At 39.6% G+C, this 22,101-nt stretch overlaps 1 protein-coding gene across 1 annotated transcript; it reads right to left on the reverse strand.

The window, feature by feature from the left end:
* Positions 1 to 439: 439 nt before the first annotated feature.
* On the reverse strand, positions 440 to 20,367 carry LOC109089318 (gap junction gamma-1 protein-like). The gene is made up of 3 exons (XM_042760857.1): positions 20,316 to 20,367; positions 4,697 to 5,778; positions 440 to 1,946 (listed from the first exon to the last, which is right to left on the reverse strand). Exons 2-3 carry the CDS (start codon positions 5,745 to 5,747, stop codon positions 1,933 to 1,935), a joined length of 1,065 nt encoding a protein of 354 aa, XP_042616791.1. The 5' UTR covers positions 5,748 to 5,778; positions 20,316 to 20,367; the 3' UTR covers positions 440 to 1,932.
* Positions 20,368 to 22,101: the final 1,734 nt, after the last annotated feature.

A 22,101-nucleotide genomic window follows, 5' to 3' on the forward strand; every position in this document is an offset into this window, starting at 1 on the left:
CTTTCAGGTCATGAAGTTTATCTGATCTGGCTGAGGTGTCCAGGCCAGGAGATCATTCACATACATACAGTATAGGCACAGAGTCTGGGGTTAGGTGAGGAGTCTGTGATTGTTTGTTAATCTAATAAATAATTGATTTGTTAAATCTAATGAACAAATGTGTGTCTGATTGGTCCAAATGCTACACCTGTGAAGCTCTCAGTTGTTCAGTAATATTCATTTACCATTCTTACATTTGAGAAATGGACAGACTGAAGATTAGGTTTTGTTTGTTTGTTTGTTTTTAGATACCCCTGTACTCTATTTATTTGGCCAAGATGTGATTTCAAATGACACAAATTACAATTAAATACATGGAATACATTTTGAAAAGCATAGATAATAAAATTACTGCAGAAACAATTTTTTTTGTTATTTATTACCAATGTATCAAACTATTGCAGTGATACCCAAGGGAATTTAGGCATTACAGCATTATGCATATGAAATGAGACAAAATGTCCATTTTGAGATGACAGTAGAGAAAAAAAAAAAAAAAATTGATTTGACTAAGTCATAATTTATTAAATAACTGCACAATTACGTCAAGTATTACAAACATGACTTTTCAGTTACAAAACAACTTGTAAATATTTAAGGTAATTTATTATATGATAAACATATAGTGAGTGACTAAACAATCTTTCAGGAACCCTAAATAAGTAAAACTACAGTAAAAAAAACTACAGTAAACACTAAATAAGTAAAACTACAACTACATATGCACACCACAAAATGTGCATATGCGAATCTTTGCTGTAATCTAGCACTCTCAAAGTAAGTTGGTGTTACATAAAGGCAAATGTCATTTAAAATCAGGATACATGAGCTCACTGAACGATACTTCTAAAAAAAAAAAAACAATTAACCAAGGTTTATTATAAGATTATAAAATACAATATAAAACATTAGGCTCTATGGCTTTCAATTTTGAGACCTTATTGCTATTCAATGCAAACTACATTTGGACAAACTTTTTGCATAAAGGCGCCAAAATTTTACACCAACCTTTTTTTAAAGGTGAAAAACAAATGAAATTAATAATTTTATTAGTGCTTGTGTGAAGACATTCTCTGAGACTTGAGTGTTTACCTCTCTAACAGTTTGTCAAATGAAACGAAAGCCAAACAAAACCAAACTTGTTTAAGGCCTCAGAAAATAAGGAAGTAAACAAAAAGCAAACAAGTAAGACTGAAATTGTAGCCTAAAGAGAAGCTTCTTCAAATAAGACAGGTGGTAAACAATATACTTTTCATATATAGGTAAAGTACGCAATATGCAAATAAAATATCAAATGCTTCTTTGTAGATCAATAATTGATCCACAAGTATTCAAACATTTTTCAGGTTTCCATTTTGTTCATTACAAACTTCCACTAATTGTGGTCCCACTACTCAAAACACAGCACTGTTCTAAGTGCTAAACATAAACTTTCTGAACTACATTTCTTATGTGGTTTTACAGTGGTTCGTCCATCTCATTTTGGAATGGCAAAGATACATAATCTCCAGTTTAAGGCATTTTTGAGATGCAACCCTTGGCACTTCATAAAGAAGTGTGGTAAACAAATGTAAGAACCAAAACTTATTTTCCCTATGAAAAAAAAAAAAAGCGTGAGATGACAAGAACTGAGACATTGCACAGCCACCTAGTGACTGAGGAGTATAACAACCATCTTAGTGTTCACTTGCCATAGTACTGCACGACACATTATCAAAGATTGACCAGTGTGCGTAAGGACACACTTGCTCCACTCAGTCTCACGATGCTTCACATGTTCAGCAGCCAAACACAAAATACACAACACACACAGACACTTTCCACTTTCAAGATGAGTAATGCCAACCACAGCTGGGGTGCTTTGTTGCACAGGAAAGTAGATGCTATTTTCAATCAAACACGGATCCCTATGAGAGACAGTGCGACAGACAGGAAATAAAGAAAAATAATTAAAACACATACATGTCTTTATTCCAAGAAAATAAAAACATAAGTCTCTTTTACATAAAGTGTGCATATATTTCATTAATAAATTATAGAAAACGTTAACATAAGTGTCTCTATATTTCGAAAAATTATCTATAAAACTTGTTTATATAAAACTATACATATTTATATAAATAAGTGTACATATATTTTTGGAAGTAATACACTGCCCTCCATAAGTATTGGAACAGTAAAGACAAAATTGTTCTGTTTGCTGTGGAGTCAAGAAATCTGTAAATATGATTAAAAGATGAATATGAGACAAAACTACAGAATGTTACATTTTATTATAGGGTGATTCAACACAAAGATGTTTTACCAGCTAAGAAGATCAGCACTTTTAGAGTAGGGCTGAGCGATATGGACAAAAAAACCCTATCGCGATTTCTTTGATCAATTTTGCGATTTCAATTTTAATCACGATTTTGACACACACAGACATGCTTTACAATCATAAATGCATTCAGTATGAATTTGAAACATATTTCCAAAAGAAAACCAATGAGAGCTTTATCAAAAAGTTGTAACGTCTTTAGAACAGACATAAGTCAAAATAATCACTAAGTAAAGGTGTTACAAAATGTCTAGACGTATGGCAAAAAAAATAAATAAATATAAATCCCGTGTCCAGGGAATTTTTTTTCTTTTTTGCCATGCATTGTTCATAGAGCTCATTGTAGCTGTGCCTCAGGTGGTGAAATAGATTTGTTATACATTATACAGGTTCACACGTAGGCCCACTCTGTCTGCAATGCATATACAGTATGTGTATGCGGTGCTGAATCAGCAGCGAGAGCGCATTATTGTAACGCGAAAGCACATTAAAATAATGCGCGGGCGCGAATCTCTCCGCTCGCACGCAGATTTCCTTTGCTTTGTCACAAAACCAGACACGCGTGCTCAGATACACGCTGCTCTCGCCCGGAGAGAGTGCGCGCAATTAAAACATGTCTCCTCTCGCTCAAACTGCGTCCTGTGCACTCACAACTCTCTCTATGCTCATGTGCTAGATATTAATTATGTTCGCACCTTTCTGTTTCTAACCTTTTCTGTTCACATCTTTTTCCGCATGCAGTGTAAACGCTCTGATTCGTTAACATGGGCTCGGAAAAAATACGCATCACAGACAGTGTTTGAATCTGGAGTTACTTAGGCATATGCCCAGTCTGTTCTGTTCTCGCGCTCCATTTAGGCACGCTGCATTCTCGTTGGATTGGATAGCATACTGCGGGAGGTCGGGGCCACGGAAAATCGTGCTATGAAACGATTTAGAAATCGCGCACGCTCAAATCGTGATTTTATGACGATTTCGATTAATCGCACAGCCCTATTTTAGAGTTTCATCTCCCTATCTGATGTGAGCATAAGTATTGGAACAGTTGCCTCACAGGTCTTTCTAAGTGTTCAGCTGTGTCCGGTTGCATTAATTCTTCAGATATTAAAAGCAAGGAATGTGTCATCAGTTGTATCCATTGCTTCAGCATTCTAAGTCTTGCATTCGATGATGACACACACAAACCAGGATGAAGACGAGGAAGCCGACTCTGAAAGAAAAGCAAGCAATTTGGATGCTAAAAGAAAAGAGGAAGTCAATTAGAACTAAAGGAAAAACAAAGGGCATGGAGAAATCAAGAGTTTGTAAACTACCAGCGACATCAACCAACGACGACCTGATCGGCTGAGAAAAACAACAGTAGTTGATGACAGACAAATCATAAAAGCTGTGAAAATGAACCCTAAAATACATGTCTGTGAAATCACCAACAACCTCCAGAAAGCTGGGGTGATGCTCTGACAATCTACAGTCCGCAGGAGAATTTGACACAGAATTACAGAAGCTACACAGCAAGATGCAAACCTCTGATCAACACCAAAAATAGAAAGGCAAGATTCTTCACAAATGTGAGCCAGTAGAGTTTTGGAACCGAGCTTATGGACCGATGAGACAAAGATTAACCTTTATCTAAGTGACTGGAAAGCAAAAGTGTGGAGAAAAAAGGGAACTGCAAATGATCCTAAGCATACAACCTCATCTGTAAAGCTTCAGGTAAGGGTACAAAAGGGCTTTATCAGAGCAAAGACATGTAAAGTCTTAGATTTCCCAAATCAATCTCCAGATTTAAATCCGATTGAACATTAATTTTACCAGCTGAAGAGGAGACTAAAGACAGAAACTACCCAAAACAAGCAACAGTTGGAATTGGCTGCATTAAAGGCTGGAGAAAAGCATTTCAAAGCATAAGACCAAGAGTCTGGTGATGTCTATGTGTCGCAGACTCACTGCTCTGATTGCATGCAAGTGATCTGCAACTAAATTCAACTGTTCCAATACTTATGCTCACACCAAATAGTGGGATGAACTCTAAAAGTGCTGTCCTTTTTATTTGGTAAAACATGTATGTGTCGAAAGACCTAATAATAAAATGTGACATTCTGTAGTTTTGTCGCATATTCATCTTTTAATCATATTTGCAAATGTCTTGACTCTACAGCAGAGAAAGCTGTTTTGTGTTTACTGTTCCAATACTTATGGAGGGCACTGTATATATACACACACATACACACAGACACTATTTCCTTATTTCTCAAATAAATTAAAAAAATACATAAATACTACATTAGTAAGTTTTTAAAAATGAATGAATGAAAATGAATCACTTTTTTGTCTTACCTTTATCACATCTGCTTCCATGCTTCTTCTGAGCGACGTTGAGTCTGTTCTGCCCGACAGCAGTGTTGTTGGACTCAGGGCTGCTCTCCCCATTCTGATAGACCATATCCAGATGCTGCCGGGCCAGTTTTAGGTGTCTTTGCAGGTGGTCAATATTTTGCAGAGTCTCCCGAGCCGAGTCCAAGTTATACTCCGGTTTCAATCCCACGGCTGTGGGCACCTGTCTGCATATGGTACTACGGGGGCGTGTGATGTTGTGGTGGTGTGCATGTGTGAAAAAAGCATTACGGATTCCACTGAGGCCCAAATGAAGAATTTCCAGTACCGTGAAAGACAAGCATAGACCGCTAACTGCATACATGATCAGCAGGAAGATGGTTTTCTCCATGGGACGTGACACAAAGCAGTTCACCGTGTGTGGGCAGGGGCTGCGAGTGCACTCGTATAAAGGAGCGACCTTAAAACCGTACAGGATGTACTGGCCAAAGAGAAAGCCCACCTCAAGAATAACCCGACATAGAAGCTGCAGGATGTATATTTTCATGAGCCCATCCCGCTTTATCCTCCGCCGCCCATCGTGTTTAGGGGCAGGCTTCTCAGGAGTTTTCTCTGGCAGGATCTCCTCCATCATCATGGGACCTTCCTCACAGTTGTCCCCATCATTCTCCTCATAATCACGGTTGGCTCTGCGGTGGATCATTGGCATGCTCTTCCTGTTCCTCAGCTTGTACTCCTCATCATTCATGCGAGCGATCTTGTGCATAGCAAAGCCCAGGTACATAACAGTGGGAGTTGAGATCATAATTATCTGTGAAAAAAAATAATTTATTTGATGGGGTGGTGGTGAAAAATCATCATAGCAGACGTTTTCACAGCCAGGTTGCAGGGTGTTACACACAAAATTGCTCTGTTCATCATAGTATATCGATTCTCCCCCCACGACAGTCAAAACGATCCGGAAGATGATAAATAACGAGAGCCAGATCTTGCCCATGAAGGTGGAGTGGTTGGAGATTTCATCCAACATCTGTGTAAGAAAGCTCCAGCTCATGGTGCTGCGAGAAGAAACCACTCTCTCAGTCCTGCATGAGAACAAGACATTAGACATATGAATATGGCCTCCCTGCCTACAACAACTCACAAAAGCTGACTATTCTGAGGAGATGAGGTGCTGATTCTATGTTAAGGACTGCAAATAATGAACAAGAGAGATTTACAACTTTCCATGCATCTTAGCAAAACGACAACGAACAATCTTTGAGGTGCTTTACTCTATCAGGAAAAAGGCTTGATTAACCAGAAGGATCCACTAGATGGAGCTAAAAGGTCACTTTTCAATCAAGCTCTTTCACAGAAACATCAAGTAAGCTAAGGAAAAGAGTGAGAAAAAAAAAAAACATATATATATACTGTATCATGGCCGTAGCCAGGGTTTAAAAATTAGTGAGGTCTGGGGTGGGGTTAAGAATTATAATATAATAACCCCACATACAACTCATTATATAAACACTAACACTTTAAAAGAGATAGACATGTAGATGTTTGTGAAAGAGGTTTTCTCTGTTTTGGAGTAATGAGCATTGTTATATAATATCATATTGCACCATTAGGGATGTATAATTTTATCCGTTGTTTATTATTCATTCAACAATGCATAGCCCTATTACAGTAATACAACTATATTATGCTGTTAATAATAGTGTTACTGTTGTAGTTTTCATTAATAACCATCGCCAGATGATAACTTTGTCTAGTGCTCTTATGAATGTTGTTAGCATGATTTTGTGAAAATTTAACTACAATACTCAATGAAATAGCATAGACTTCTTCATTGCTGTTTGCAGTTTTTTTCGTTCTGTAACTACTTGTTCTACAGATCTCTGCACTAGTGTCATATGCTATAGTTTTGATAGATAAAGTTTTGACAGATAATATGTTTGTTTGTTTTTTTGTTTGTTTGTTTGTTTTTTGCTTTTGCCTTACATAATGTGATATCCTGTCAATTACATGTTTGTGGGCTTTTTTGATTACTGTCAGTTTCTGGCGATCATCGCAGTGTTTTGAAAAAACAAATATAAATAAAAACCAAAAATTAATAATAAATAAACTGAAATGAGTTCAAATATTTTGTAAATGAAATAATATAAAGATATGGCTAACACTAAACTGCAACTTCCTGCTCTATTAACATTCTAAAGTAGAAAAGACAAGTCCAAAGACGCTTATAATAACTGGATCTGGCAACACGGTGTGCCTGCACCCTCACTCACAATTCTCTCTTGCCTTGTTCACTCTGCAAGCTAAACTCTGCGCTTAACATTCCTGCAAACTGTCTAAACCTAATTATACATGCAGACACTCATATGAGGAGCTTTAAACAGCAGATTAGTAATTTAGAGAACAAATTTTATTTTTGAACATGAAAAATTTACCAGTGTCCTCATAGCTGGCTACGGGCATGACCTGTATGTATTCAGTATTTTTCAGTTCTCTGGCCAATCTGCCGGGCCCAGGATCGCTCCTTCTCCGCCAGACACCGCCACCGAGCTCCGTGCTCCATTGCTGCCGCTGCTCTGCTCAACAAGCCACACGCTCCCCACGACGCCGAGGCTTAACCTCGCCTCTACCGGCGTCACTTCCAATTTTTCCCCGGCATCCTTTTATCTTTCGGCTGTCCCTACAATTCCTCCAATCGGGAAGTTGACCGCATTTAATCCTGAGACAAACGGCGATTAATTCAGACGCTCCTTCCTTGTGAAGGTAAACAAAGCGGATCTGTACGATCTAAGTTATTAGTCTCCCAGCAATCCGCCAAACCTCACTCCTAAATCCACAACAACAGGGCGGCCAATATATCGAGGTGAAGGTAAACAAAGCGGATCTGTACGATCTAAGTTATTAGTCTCCCAGCAATCCGCCAAACCTCACTCCTAAATCCACAACAACAGGGCGGCCAATATATCGAGCAAAACTCGCAAGGCCCCGAACTCGCCTCACTCGACACCTCCATTACCCCGCGGCGCACAAGACCCGGCTTTCCTTAAGCACTGGCTCACAGTGCCAGGCTTCCAACGAGCCTGGGCCGCGCCCCCGATCTCACCGCAGCAAAGCCTCACTGGCTTCCCGCTTCGACTCAACCTTTTTACCGTGGCTCTTCCGGCACAGGCCGTGTTGCAAATACATTTTTAGGTAAGTCGCTAAAAGATGTCGTTGGTTGCTGAAAGTTGTTAAATGACGTTGTGACACAAGGATCTTCTTTTCTTAATTTTTTAAGAAAGATTTTCTTAAGTATTTTTTTCCCTGTATTTTAAATTACACTTTACTCAGATAAACGGATAAAAAAGATTGATTTGCGAGAAAATGATTTCAACTATGTACCTAAATGACTATTGATTATAGGCACATAAGGTTTACCACAAAGAAACAATCAACAAGTGCAACCTAATTAACCTGTGACGTGAGTATTACTAGGCACCTCTCTCCAAGTCTAGCCAACGTGCGCATCAGCTAGCTTTTCAATACTTTTTTCTTCGCGTGATTAAGAGGAAATGCATGTCTTTTTAAACCTAATAAAGTTGCAAAAAAACAAACAAAAAAAAAAACCCCACTGCCGCTGCAGTTCTCGCTCCCGCAGGAGCCTCTATCTATATCTCTCCGCTTCCCCAGCAGCCCCGCTAGAGAGCGAGAGCCTCCGTTTCCATTCTACAATCGGCGAGACGTACCCATCCGATGCCGCAAGCATTGAGCTTCCACCGAACACCGGCGAGAGCTTCCCAGCTAAACAACCTTACCTTTTCTATTCTATGGCCAACAAAGCTTACCCATTCGATGCCAGGAGCTGCAGCTCCCATCGGATGCCGAAGAGAGCCTCCCGGCTAGACAACCTTACCTTTTCTATCCTGCAGCCAGAAAGGCTTACCCGTTCGTTGCCAGGAGCTTGAGCTCCATTCGGATGTCGGTGAGAGCGGCCCGGCTACTCAAAATGACCTTTTCCGTCTTACGCCCAGAGAGGTTTACCCATTCGATGTCTGGAGTTTGAGCTCCCATCAGATGTTGGTGAGATCCTCCCGGCTAGACAACCTTACCTTTTCCGTCTTTCGGCCAGCGAGGCTTACCCGTTCGATGCGTGTGCTCCCATCGGATGCTGGTGAGAGCCTCCTGGCCAGACAACCCTTACCTTTCCATGTTTTTCGGTCCCCAAACTGATCTACCCAATATGCAAGCCGTCCGATGCCACGAGTATCAAGCCCCCATCGGACATCGGCGAGAGCCTCACGGCCACACAAACCCACCTTTTCCATCCTACGGTCGTCGAGGCTTACCCATCTTATGCCATGAGTAGCGAACTCCCATAAGACGTCGACGAGAGTCTCACAACCACACAAACTTACCTTTTCCATTCTACGGCCTGCGAGGCTTACCCAGCCGATACAGTGAGCAGGAAGTCCATGTTGGATGCTGGCGAGAGCCTCCTGGCCACACAACTTTACCTTTTCTGTCTTACATCCGGAGAGGCTTACCTGTTCGATGTGTGTGCTCCCTTCGGACGTCGGCAAGAGCCTCCCGGCTAGACAACCTTACCTTTTCCATTTCTACGGTCAGCGAGGCTTACCCATCTTATGCCATGAGTAGCTAACTCCCATAAGACGTCGACGAGAGTCTCACAACCACACAAACTTACCTTTTCCATTCTACGGCCTGCGGCTTACCCAGCCGATACAGTGAGCAGGAAGTCCATGTTGGATGCTGGCGAGAGCCTCCTGGCCACACAACTTTACCTTTTCTGTCTTACATCCGGAGAGGCTTACCTGTTCGATGTGTGTGCTCCCTTCGGACGTCGGCGAGAGCCTACTGGCTAGACAACCTTACCTTTTCCATTTCTACGGTCAGCGAGGCTTACCCGTTCGATGCGTGTGCTCCCTTTGGACGCCGGCGAGAGCCTCCTGGCCAGACAACGTTACCTTTCCATTCTACGGTTGGCGAAACTTACCTGTTCGATGCGTGTGCTCCCTTCGGACGTCGGCAAGATTCTCCAGGCCACGCAACCTACAGGCCCTACAGGCTGACAAGCCTCTGCTAGTCAGTGGGCGAAGGCAAATGGCTGAGACTCATAGCGTTGGACGGTTAAGCCTCGCCTACCATCAAATGGAAAGGTTTCCATTTGATGGTAGGCGAGGCTTAACCGTCCAACGCTATGAGTCTCAGCCATTTGCCTTCGCCCACTGACTAGCAGAGGCTTGTCAGCCTGTAGGGCCTGTACACCGACACTGTGACCTATTCCAGTCGAGGCAACTCGGGCCCTCCCGGTCGGGCTATACAATCACGCTGCTCCTCCTTATCGGCCGGTAGGGCTCACCCGTTCCAACGCTGTGAGCTCCCGTTGAGCATCGGCTCAAGCCCTTCCGACCGGGCGCCCCAAACCATGTAGTCCAGTACCAGCAGCCGGTAGGGCCTACCCTTCCAATGCTTAAAAAAGTGAAAGTCGTGACATTTGTCAAGTATGGTGACCCATACTCGAAATTGGTGCTCTGCATTTAACCCATCCAAGTGCACACACACAGCAGTGAGAAGTGAACACACCGTGACACACACCCGGAGCAGTGGGCAGCTATATCCAGCGCCCGGGGAGCAACTGGGGGTTCAGTGCCTTGCTCAAGGGCACTTCAGCCATGGGTATTGAGGGTGGAAGAGAGCGCTGTTCATTCACTCCCTCCCACCTACAACCTGCGACCTTCTGGTTACAAGTCCAAATCTCTAACCGTTAGGCCACAGCTGCCTCGCTCCCATGGAGTACGTAGGCTCTTCCGGCCTGCCAACCAGCTTACTTCTCACGAAAAATAAAAATTAGCCCCCGCCAGTAATCACAATGCTAATTTTTTTTTTTTTGGGGGGGGGGGGTGTTCTTAATCTGGCGACTGTCCTTTGTTCAATTGGCTTTTGCGGGGTACTCTAGGTTCGGGCCATTCCTGAGCTCGGAGCCCTTCCCCGGACAGCACGCAAAATACGCATTCCATACCTCAGCTAATACTATGTAAGCGTGAACTCGTGAAATTATGTTTTATTAATAAGGTTCGGAAGGAGCACATCAGATACTTAGCCTAATCAACACTGGTGGACCACAATCAAGTAATCAATACCACAGTATAAATACCACTGACTTACCTCTATCCATTGACGGTTTATCAGCATCCCTCCTCCACCCCATCTCCTTACTTTGAGTTCACTTTACAACTAGACGGGGACAGCACGCCAAATACGCATTCCATACCTCAGCTAATAATATGTAAGCGTGAACTCGTGAAATGGCTTGTGCAGCGCAAGGGCGGTTTGTTGCTGCGCCGACCAAAGCACACACACAGCAGAGCAGACGAGTCTCGCTCAGGCGACACAAAAAGTGCTGTGAGATACAAATAACTCTGTTTACAGCCAGATGATACAGCGCTGACAAACAGGAGAAACACTGTGCACAATGATACAGCCAGATGACTTTTAAAGGCCGGGGTAGGGGTGGGCGATATGGCAAAAATATCATGTCACAATTTTTTCAGAAATATCACGATTCATGATTTTATCACAATTCTTTGTCATGTTAATTTTACTATTTTGCAGGTTGTCTGAGCATTACAGCCAAACTAATTTCCTTTTTTATAAAAAAACAAAGCCTTTCAAGGTAACATTATAAAATAAAAAAAGAATGGCAGATATTTAGGACAAAATGAGCAAAGACAAAAATCATTGTCATTATTTTATCTTTGTCATTAGAAAATAAGAACAAATATACATATTACTAATATATATATATATATATATGAATACCAAAGAGTTTTGCACTCTCTGTCTATATTATTAAAACTGGTAAATATAATAGAAATTCCATAATAGTACTTCCAAATGGCCATAGTCTATGTTTCTCTATTCAAACATCAGCGGTCGAGTAAGTGCATTTATTCAGCGATCAAAATTGCAAATAGTAGCCTACAGTCAAGATCTCATGACAGAACACAGAGCGGCTGAACAACGCTTTCATTAGATCGCTAAACTCCAGCTAGTTAGTGTTTTCAGATCATCATCGGTGGTGCTTCCGCAATGAGGAGTGAGCATGTGCGCATGGTTGCCAGATGGCTTAAAATAAGCAAAACGGGCAGAAAATGTATCCTTGTAACAGCGAAGCTCTGATTCGGGGATTTAAACTCTTGTTATCTGGCAACCACTCTCATGAAAGCTCTCGTAGTAGAGGCGTGTAGAGCAGTCTGCAGTTACATGTTCCTTTTTTGGTCGTTCGGCGCATTCTTTTGGGAAAGTATGCTTGAATTTGAAATATTCGATATTCACAATATTTTTACATTTTACATCGTCGTCAAAATTATTTCAATATTATTGCTAATATTTGATATATCGCCCAGCCCTAATTACTGTAACGAACCTCCAATTATTTTTAAGGAGATTTAACCAGACATATGGAGGAAAACAAAGGGTACACTACACAACAGACTGAATAGAAAACGTTTACTTTATTGACAATGCTTATTTAGAAAGTGATAAATAACATTTAACTAAGTTCATCAAACAGTAACTTGTCGGCCTTCACTAAGATAAACAGCGATAGCAAGTGACACACAACACTGCACTACACTCCACTCCTGTGATTTCGCCCCGCCCCAGACTTCACGCTAAAAATCGTGATCACACAATTCATTTCATGTGGTGCAAGGATCGTCTCATTTCTGAGCGCAAAGGCCAGTCACATTCACTCTCCTAGGATTCTCTATTCCTTATTTCACTTCCTCTTAAATACCTCCTGCTCCAGGTGAGTTCAATCATCCCTGCCCTCCGTCAATGGGAGGAAAATGCACTGCAACAAAACCCAAGTGGGCTGGACCAAAGCCAACAAAACAATGTCCCCAGCTTTCATTACATTACTATAGGATATCATAGCAAATCAGACAATTTAGTATTCAAGCAGAACATTGAAACATAAGGAGCCAAATTCCAAAATGTGGGACAGGAAACAGGACAACGTTGTAAACCTGTCCAGAACCCCAACCAACCACGGTTTGAACAGCTTGCAACTTTAACACAAAAGGACACATTGATGAATCCCAACTCAGGAAGGAGATTGTCAATTTTGGACAAAATAACCAAGATTAATGGTTCAAAGACACAGCATATCATGAGCATCACATGAGGAAAATCATTAGTAGAAACTGCGTTGGGTGGCTTCCCCCAACAACTGAAATTCCTTAAGGCCCAGGTAAACTTCGGCTGTCCGCATCTGTGCACCGTCCGCATTACATAATTTTCATCATCAGGAGGGCTCGCGGACAGCTGCGCACCCCGTCTGCGTGCAACTGTTGAATAGCTTAAGGGTTCATATCCATATCCGTTTACTGACTTATTAAACTGTTTTGGAGTAAAGCAAAATTTCACCGGTCCCACTCATCGTTTTAATCATACGCTAGTTTTAATTATATCGCATGGAATCGATCTTACTGATATAGTTATCGTACCTCAAAGTGATGATGTTACTGACCATTTCCTTGTATCGTGCATTCTGCGTATTGATGATAATAACTTTATGGCTTCGCGTTATCGTCCGGGCAGAACTATTGTTCCAGCCACCAAAGACAGATTCGCAAATAACCTGCCTGATTTATCTCAAAGTTCTGTGTACCCATAAATACACATAAACTAGATGAAATGACTGGGAACATGGGCACTATCTTCTCTAATACATTAGAAGCTGTTGCCCCCATCAAATTGAAAAAGGTTAGAGAAAAATGTACTGTGCCATGGTACAACAGTAATACCCACTCTCTCAAGAAAGAAACTCGTAGTCTTGAGCGCAAATGGAGAAAAACTAACTTGGAAGTTTTTAGAATTGCGTGGAAAAACAGTATACTGTTTATAGAGATTTTATAATTTCTGTTGGGGCCGAGCATATCCACACACTCATAGAAAATAACCAAAACAATCCAAGGTTTTTATTTAGCACAGTGGCTAGATTAACAAATAACCAGACACCACCCAATCTAAATATTCCCTCACAGTTAAATAGTAATAACTTTATGAATTTCTTCACTGATAAAATAGATAACATCAGAAATACAATAACAAATGTAGATTCTACAGCGTCCAATACTTCAGTTTTATCCATCGCACCCAAAGATAAACTGCAGTGCTTTACAACTATAGGACAGGAAGAGATAAATAAACTTATCACTGCATCTAAACCAACAACATGTTTATTAGATCCTGTACCCACTAAATTACTGAAAGAGTTGTTACCTGTAGCAGAATAAACACTTCTCAATATTATTAACTCATCGTTACCTTTAGGTCACGTCCCAAAACCATTCAAGCTGGCGGTTATTAAGCCTCTTATTAAGAAACCACAACTAGATCCTAGTGAACTGGCAAATTACAGACCCATTTCAAATCTTCAACTTATGTCTAAAATTTTAGAAAAAGTTGTGTCTGCTCAATTGTGCTCCTTCCTGCAAAAAAAATGATCTCTATGAAGAATTTCAGTCGGGTTTCAGGCCCCATCATAGCACAGAAACTGCACTTTTTAAAATTACAAATGACTTGCTTCTTGCGTCAGACCAAGGCTGCATCTCATTGCTAGTTTTACTTGATCTTAGTGCTGCGTTCGACACCATAGATCACGACATACTCATAGATAGATTACAAAACTATACAGGTATCCAAGGGCAGGCTTTAAGATGGTAGATCCTACCTGTCCGATCGCTACCACTTTGTTTATTTAAATGGGGAGTCATCTCATTTATCACCAGTAAAATATGGTGTGCCACAAGGATCTGTCCTAGGTTCTCTGCTATTTTCAATATACATTTTGCCCCTTGGTAATATCATTAGAAAATACAGGATTAGTTTCCACTGTTATGCTGATGATACTCAACTATATATCTCAACGAGACCAGATGAAACTTCTAAATTATCTAAGCTAACAGAGTGTGTTAAAAATGTAAAAGACTTGGATGACCAATAATTTTCTCCTATTAAATTCAGATAAGACAGAGATATTACTTATTGGACCAAAAAACATTACACAGAATCTCGTAGATTACAATTTGCAATTAGACGGATGTACTGTTACTTCATCTACTGTCAAAACTCTGGGTGTTATATTAGACAGTAACTTGTCTTTTGAAAATCATATTTCCCATGTTACAAAAACAGCATTCTTCCATCTTAGAAACATTGCCAAGCTACGAAACATGTTAGATGTTTTTTATGTATTAGAGATATTTCATGCATTCATGACCTCTAGACTGGACTATTGTAATGCACTGCTAGGTGGTTGTCCTGCATCCTCAATAAACAAGCTACAGGTAGTCCAAAACGCAGCGGCTAGAGTCCTTACCAGGTCAAGAAAATATGATCATATTACCCTAATTTTACAGTCTCTGCACTGGCTACCTATTAAGTTCCGTATCATTTACAAAATATTATTACTTACTTATAAGGCCCTTAATGGTTTAGCTCATACTAGTAAGCTGCATACCTAACTAGTCTTCTACCACGCTACAATCCATCATGCTCCCTAAGGTCACAAAACGCTGGACTTTTGATAGTACCTAGGATAGCAAAGTCCACTAAAAGAGGTAGAGTTTTTCGCATTTGGCTCCCAAACTCTGGAATAGCCTTCCTGATAATGTTCGGGGTTCAGACACACTTTCTCTGTTTAAATCTAGATTAAAGGGTTAGTTCAGCCAAAAATCAAAATTATGTCATTAATGACTCACCCTCATGTCGTTCCAAACCCGTAAGACCTCCGTTCATCTTTGGAACACAGTTTAAGATATTTTAGATTTAGTCCGAGAGCTTTCTGTTCCTCCATTGAGAATGTATGTACGGTATACTGTCCACCAGACATGGGGACTTGTGACTTGGTGACTTGGACTCGAGTCGACTCGAGTCGCTATTTTTATGACTTGTGACTTGACTTGACAAAAAATTAAATACTTGAGACTTGACTCGGACTTGGAAGTTAAAGACTCGGGACTTGACTTGACTTGAGACACGATGACTTCAATGACTTGAGTGTTAATCACATCATGTTTTCAGTTTGAATATAAAATATATAAATTATTTTAAAAAAATAAGGTTGATAACTGAACTGGAGCGCAGGCTGAGAATAGCGTTGTCATGACTGGATCACGACACTATCATCAGTCATGCCCTCTCGTACCTTACGCACACCACGCCCACTTAGATCAGCTATCACATCACATCAACATGTCAGCCGGAGGGGTACCGAGGGTCATCGCTTTTGGCTTCAAGAATTTTTTGCAAGATGGCAAAAGAAGAACAGCGCAGCCAGACGACAACCTCCAATTTCGTCCGTCATCTGAAGAGCCATTCTGCCCAGTAAGTGCTTGTCAATTTGTTAATGTTATCTGGTTAGTTGGTAGTTAGCTAATGTAATAATAGCTAAAGTAGCCATTAAAGGTTGTATCGGCGATTTCAGGCCCAAAAAAGGCCCAAACATAAATGATCACATTCATCTAATCTTTCCTAATGATCTGCTAGCAGGCCGTCAAAAAACACGTTTCTTGCAGGGGCTGCGCTAGGGCTGGGCTAAGGGGGCTTAAGCCCCGAATGTTTATAGTAAAGCCCCAAATATTTTGTTACCTTGTCTTTCTCATAGAGCAAAACAATTAATCAGAAAAACAAATGTGAATAAGACTACAACTACCGCGATTACCTAATCATGAAAAGTGCATATTACAGTTTTTTATATACATTTTCCCTTTGCATTAAAGTTACTCACGACCTGCTTTTGCAGCGTTGGGCATTGTAGCCAATCACAGACATGTCTGTTGAACGCAATGGCCAATCAGAGACGTGCAAATAAGTCGCTATGCTGAAGATGTGTTTTGCGCGAGCTCACCGAGTTCTACACTTTCACAAAGCTGTCATTATTATTGGGAATAAACTTAAGATGCAAATAAGAGATTCACTGCAAAATATTTGATATTCTTGATGCTGCTCTGATGAACTCCATTAGGACTATGCACCGCTCTGTTTGTTGTTAGGAAGACTAAAAGTTCAGCGGTCTAGCTCATCATTGTCAAAATGATTAAAGAAGTGAACGAATGCCTGGGAAAATGTAAGTATATAAACATTTAACATTTTTATTTATTTATTACATTTTGCCTTTTTGAATTGAAAATATGCTATAATGACCTTTATTAATTTAGAGACAATGCATGCATAATTAAAAATAAAATATTAGCTGCAAATAGTTAAAATTATTTCACTAATACAATAAGCCTTTCTTTCTTTTTCTTTATTCCCTTAAATCGCTTTTATAATTAATTAATTCCTTTAAATAAAAATAAACTATCTCGAATCTTATATTTTGCAAGTGCAATACCTTGTAAAAGAGGTAATGACTTATGGATATACTCTGAGTGTGTGTGTGTGTGTGTGTGTGAGAGAGAGAGAGAGAGAGAGAGTGTGTGAGAGAGAGAGAGTGAGTGTGTGTGTGTATGAGAGAGAGAGTGTGTGTGCGAGAGAGTGTGTGTGTGTGTGTGTGTGTGTGTGTGTGTGTGAGAGAGAGAGAGAGAGTGTGTGAGAGTGAGTGTGTGAGAGAGAGAGAGGAGAAATGTAACAAAATTTAATGTTGTATGTAAACTGTGTTTGAGAGAGAGAGAGGGAGGTGTTCAGAGAGGAGTCTTTTGGATGTTAAGCTGTTATTTGTTTTATGGACTCAATGTTGAAAATGTAAAACATTTCAAACACTGTTGGCAGAAGTGAAAAATAAATAATTTTATGAAGTTACAATTTTGTTTGATTCCATGATGTATTTTACTGAACATGAGTATTTACAATGCAAATCCAAATTATTTTAATTTACTCATAGTTACTTATATCTTGTCTTTTCACTTTATTAAGATCAGATTCTGCAGGTAAAATTACAATAAGGTGACTTGACTTGGACTTGACTTGACCTACTACAGGACTTGACTTGACTTGACTTGACATAGCTTGTGACTTGACTTGACATGACTTGACTTGCCCAAGGAAAAAAATACTTGGGACTTACTTGAGACTTGAAGGTTAAGACTTGAGACTTACTTGAGACTTGCACATGTGTGACTTGGTCCCATCTCTGCTGTCCACGTCCAGAAAGGTAATAAAAACATCATCAAAGTAGTCCATGTGACATCACAGGGTCCGTTAGAATTTATTGAAGCATCGAAAATACATTTTGTTCCAAAAATAACAAAAATTACGACTTTGTTCCGCTTTTTCTTCTCTTCCGGGTCTGTTGTGAACGCGACTGCTGTGACTGTTGACGTACGACGCTGCTGACGTGTTCTCTGGTGCGCCCAATAACAAAGAAAACACGTCAGCAGCGTCGTACGTCAACAGTCACAGCAGTCGCGTTCACAACAGACCCGGAAGAGAAGAAAAAGCGGAATAAAGTTATATTTTTTGTTATTTTTGGAACAAAATGTATTTTGGATGCTTCAATAAATTCTAACGGACCCTCTGATGTCATATGGACTACTTTTGAAGATGTTTTTATTACCTTTCTGGACGTGGACAGTATACCGTACATACATTCTCAATGGAGGGACAGAAAGCTCTCGGACTAAATCTAAAATATCTTAAACTGTGTTCCGAAGATGAACGGAGGTCTTACGGGTTTGGAACGACATGAGGGTGAGTCATTAATGACATAATTTTGATTTTTGCTGAACTAACCCTTTAAAAACACATGTCTTTGGCCAAGCATTCAAATAATGCATCTCATAATTTTGGACTGCAGTTATCTGATCAAATGCGCATTATTATTATTTAGTTTAGGTTAAACTAATTAATTTTACTTGGCTGGAACAGCAGCTACGCTAATTATGTCTCTATTTGTTTCTCTGTTTTGCCACGGGATTTACATCCCGTGGTAACTAGGATTTACACAAGCTCCAGTCTGGATCCAGAACACCTGAGAAGAGATGATGCCAGCCCCTCAGAGGACCTCAGATGATGCTAACCCAGAGACAACATACAGAACTACCACATTTTGCTATAAGTTTTGATTGCATAATTGCTGTTAATAGTGTTAATCGTCTGTTTACGTCTTTTATTGATTTTTCTGAATATTTCTGCCATATGCACATAAACTGACAGTCACCACTGATAAGCTACTACTAACTATGTAGAAACTTAATTATCTGTAAAGTTGCTTTGAAATGATTTGTATCGTAAAAGGCGCTATACAAATAAACTTGAATTTAATTGAATGTTTGGTATGTGTGTATTCGAAAATTCATGCTTTAAACGTTTCTATCAATCAATACTTTGAAAATTGTATTATACTCCTTTTATAGAAACTATGGCCAAAATTATACTCTGCAAGAGTGGGAAAATTCAGACCATGCGACTGATGAGAACTGATTTTTGATTTATGAATGGGGCAGAGAGATATACAACACCCAAGCTAATGTTATCTAATTGGTCAAGACAACATTTGGGATGTGGGCAAAAGCCGAGTTTAAATACTCAGGACACCATCAAAATTAGCTTTTTGCAGGTGCTTTACAGCTTTTGCTTTAGCCATGATTTTTGCCATCACTTTTTGCATTTTTTGAGCGCCGTTCCAGCGTGCTCTGGCTTACAAGCCAGCTGCTACCTAACCACGATGAGAAGAAAACCCATCTAGTCTCGTTACATCCTTTTATTCCTTTAATTTAGTTTATTTTCTTTCCGTTGTGAGTTTCATGTTCTGAGTTAAGTTTTGCCACAAAGCCATGTCTGTCCAACTCTGAACCCACTTCAAAACTTCAACCAGCAACTGATGTAGTAATGTTCACTGTGAAGCTTACACTGCGATGTACATGAGAGAAAACAGCTTTGACCATCTGATTTTCACCAGTAAGAGAAAAGTGTTTTAAAGTTTGTTGTTTTGCAGAACATTACAGTTATATATGTCATGAGAATAAGGCCTGATGTCAGGAAGAACATTTTAAAGAGAATACTGTATAATTATATTTTCATAATGATTTTTTTTCTTCTCAAACCTTGACTGTGGTGTAAAAACACCCCTAGCCAAATACCCCCAGAGGGCATCACTTCCCACTTTGATAATTACTGTAGTTACCATGTTCTGAACTATATTAGCCTATATCTAAAAATTGCCTCAACTTAGCACCAGCAAGCTTGTTAGCTAGGGAGTTAGCATAAGCTAACAATATTTACTTATTTTCAGTATGGTTATGAAGAAACATTCATATCTGTCTACTCGGCTAGTTAATCCAAACAATATAAAAATGTATACTGTTGATAAACAATATAAAAACAGACGTCACATAGGGCATGCGTAGCGTCTTAATAAAACTGTTAACGTTACGGCAGCGGGGAATTTGAACGTGCATGAGTTATTTTATTTAATCTGTGTTATTTTAATGTTTCCTTTTTTTTTTACCTAAAACATGATACTCATGTCGATGTGTCTGGATTCAAGCATTTCAGTGGGCTTAAATAGATCACCCTTTACAGCAGATTTAGTTCATAAACAACTGACAGTTTTGACCTAAATATGATTTTCATGTACAATAATTAATCCTAAAATTTGACATTAGAAACTTACTTTTAGCAGCATCAGTCGCGCGCGCGCTCAAGATCCCCAAGTAGGGCTCGCTGCAGCCTGCGGTGCACATCCAACCCCGCCCACATCCAAGTGTGACGTCAGAAGTCACGCTCATCCCCGACACAAACCCCGCCCACATCCAAGTGTGTGAAGTAAACGAAAGCCACGCCCATATCAAATACGTCTCCTCATGTGATTTCCCTATCCCCGTGCCTGGAAACCCGGAAGTATGTTGAAGCAGTTTATGGGAAGTTTATGGGATCTAAATAAAATAATATTGTCCCTTCGTTTTACTAATACACGTTTTCTTATTTTTGTAAAGGATGTCTAGGCTAAAATGGCACAACTTAAATCTAATATATATTTAATATGTCTAATATACGGAGCTGGTTTCGTCATCATAACAGCTCCTAAAACGCTTATGTTGATTAAAGTAGGCTAATTGTCAATTAAAACTTTTAAACCTTACCTTGTTCATTTATGTAATGAGATAAATTCACATTTATTACATTTACATTTACATTTAGTCATTTAGCAGACGCTTTTATCCAAAGCGACTTACAAATGAGGACAATGGAAGCAATCAAAAACAACAAAAGAGCAATGATATATAAGTGCTATAACAAGTCTCAGTTAGCCTAAACACAGTATACGTAGCAAGGGCTTTTAAAATAATATAATAAATAAAAAAAGAAAACAGATAGAATAGAAAAAAGAATAGAGCAAGCAAGTGTTAGAGGTCTTTTTTTATAATTGTATAATAAATGAAAAGAAAATAGATAGAATACAAAAAGATTAAAAGGGTAGTTAGATTTCTTTTTTTTTTTTTTTTTTTTTTTTTTAATAGAATTAGAATAGTGAGTGAAAAAGTTAGAGGGTCAAATAAAGATGGAAGAGATGTGTTTTAAGCCGATTCTTAAAGATGGCTAAGGACTCAGCTGCTCGGATTGAGTTGGGCAGGTCATTCCACCAGGAGGGAACATTTAATTTAAAAGTCCGTAAAAGTGACTTTGTGCTTCTTTGGGATGGCACAATCAAGCGATGTTCACTTGCAGAACGCAAGCTTCTAGAGGGCACATAAGTCTGAAGTAATGAATTTAGGTAAAGGGGTGCAGAGCCAGTGGTGGTTTTGTATGCAAAAACATCAATGCCTTGAATTTTATGCGAGCAGCTATTGGTAGCCAGTGCAAATTGATAAATAGAGGTGTGACGTGTATTCTTTTCGGCTCATTAAAAATTAATCTTGCTGCCGCATTCTGGATTAATTGAAAAGGCTTGATAGAACTGGCTGGAAGACCTGCCAAAGAGAGCGTTGCAATAGTCTAGCATGGACAGAACAAGAGCTTGAACAAGGAGTTTTGTGCAGCATGTTCGGAAAGAAAGGGCCTGATCTTCTTAATGTTGAATAAAGCAAATCTGCAGGAACGGACACGTTTTTTTAGCAATGTGGTCTGAGAAAGTTAGCTGATCATCAATCATAACTCCAAGGTTTCTGGCTGTTTTTGAAGGAGTTATGGTTGATGTGCCTAACTTGATGGTGAAATTGTGATTAAAAAACGATTTTGACCTACCCAAGGCAAAATTGAAATGCATCAAATTTAAAGGGGACAATTAGATTTTGGTATTGTAAAAGTATGCAAATTTATTGTAAAAGGTTGGTATTGTATAATTGTCATTTAATTTTCTAAAGATTTATTCCACTTATCATAAAATGTTAACATTTGAATGATAGAATCAACAGTCCCCCATATGCAGTAGGCTACACATACTTAGGCTGAATAAAGAT

This window comes from Cyprinus carpio, chromosome A7 (genome assembly GCF_018340385.1).
Source record: "Cyprinus carpio isolate SPL01 chromosome A7, ASM1834038v1, whole genome shotgun sequence".
In the NCBI taxonomy this organism is placed as follows: Eukaryota; Metazoa; Chordata; class Actinopteri; order Cypriniformes; family Cyprinidae; genus Cyprinus; species Cyprinus carpio.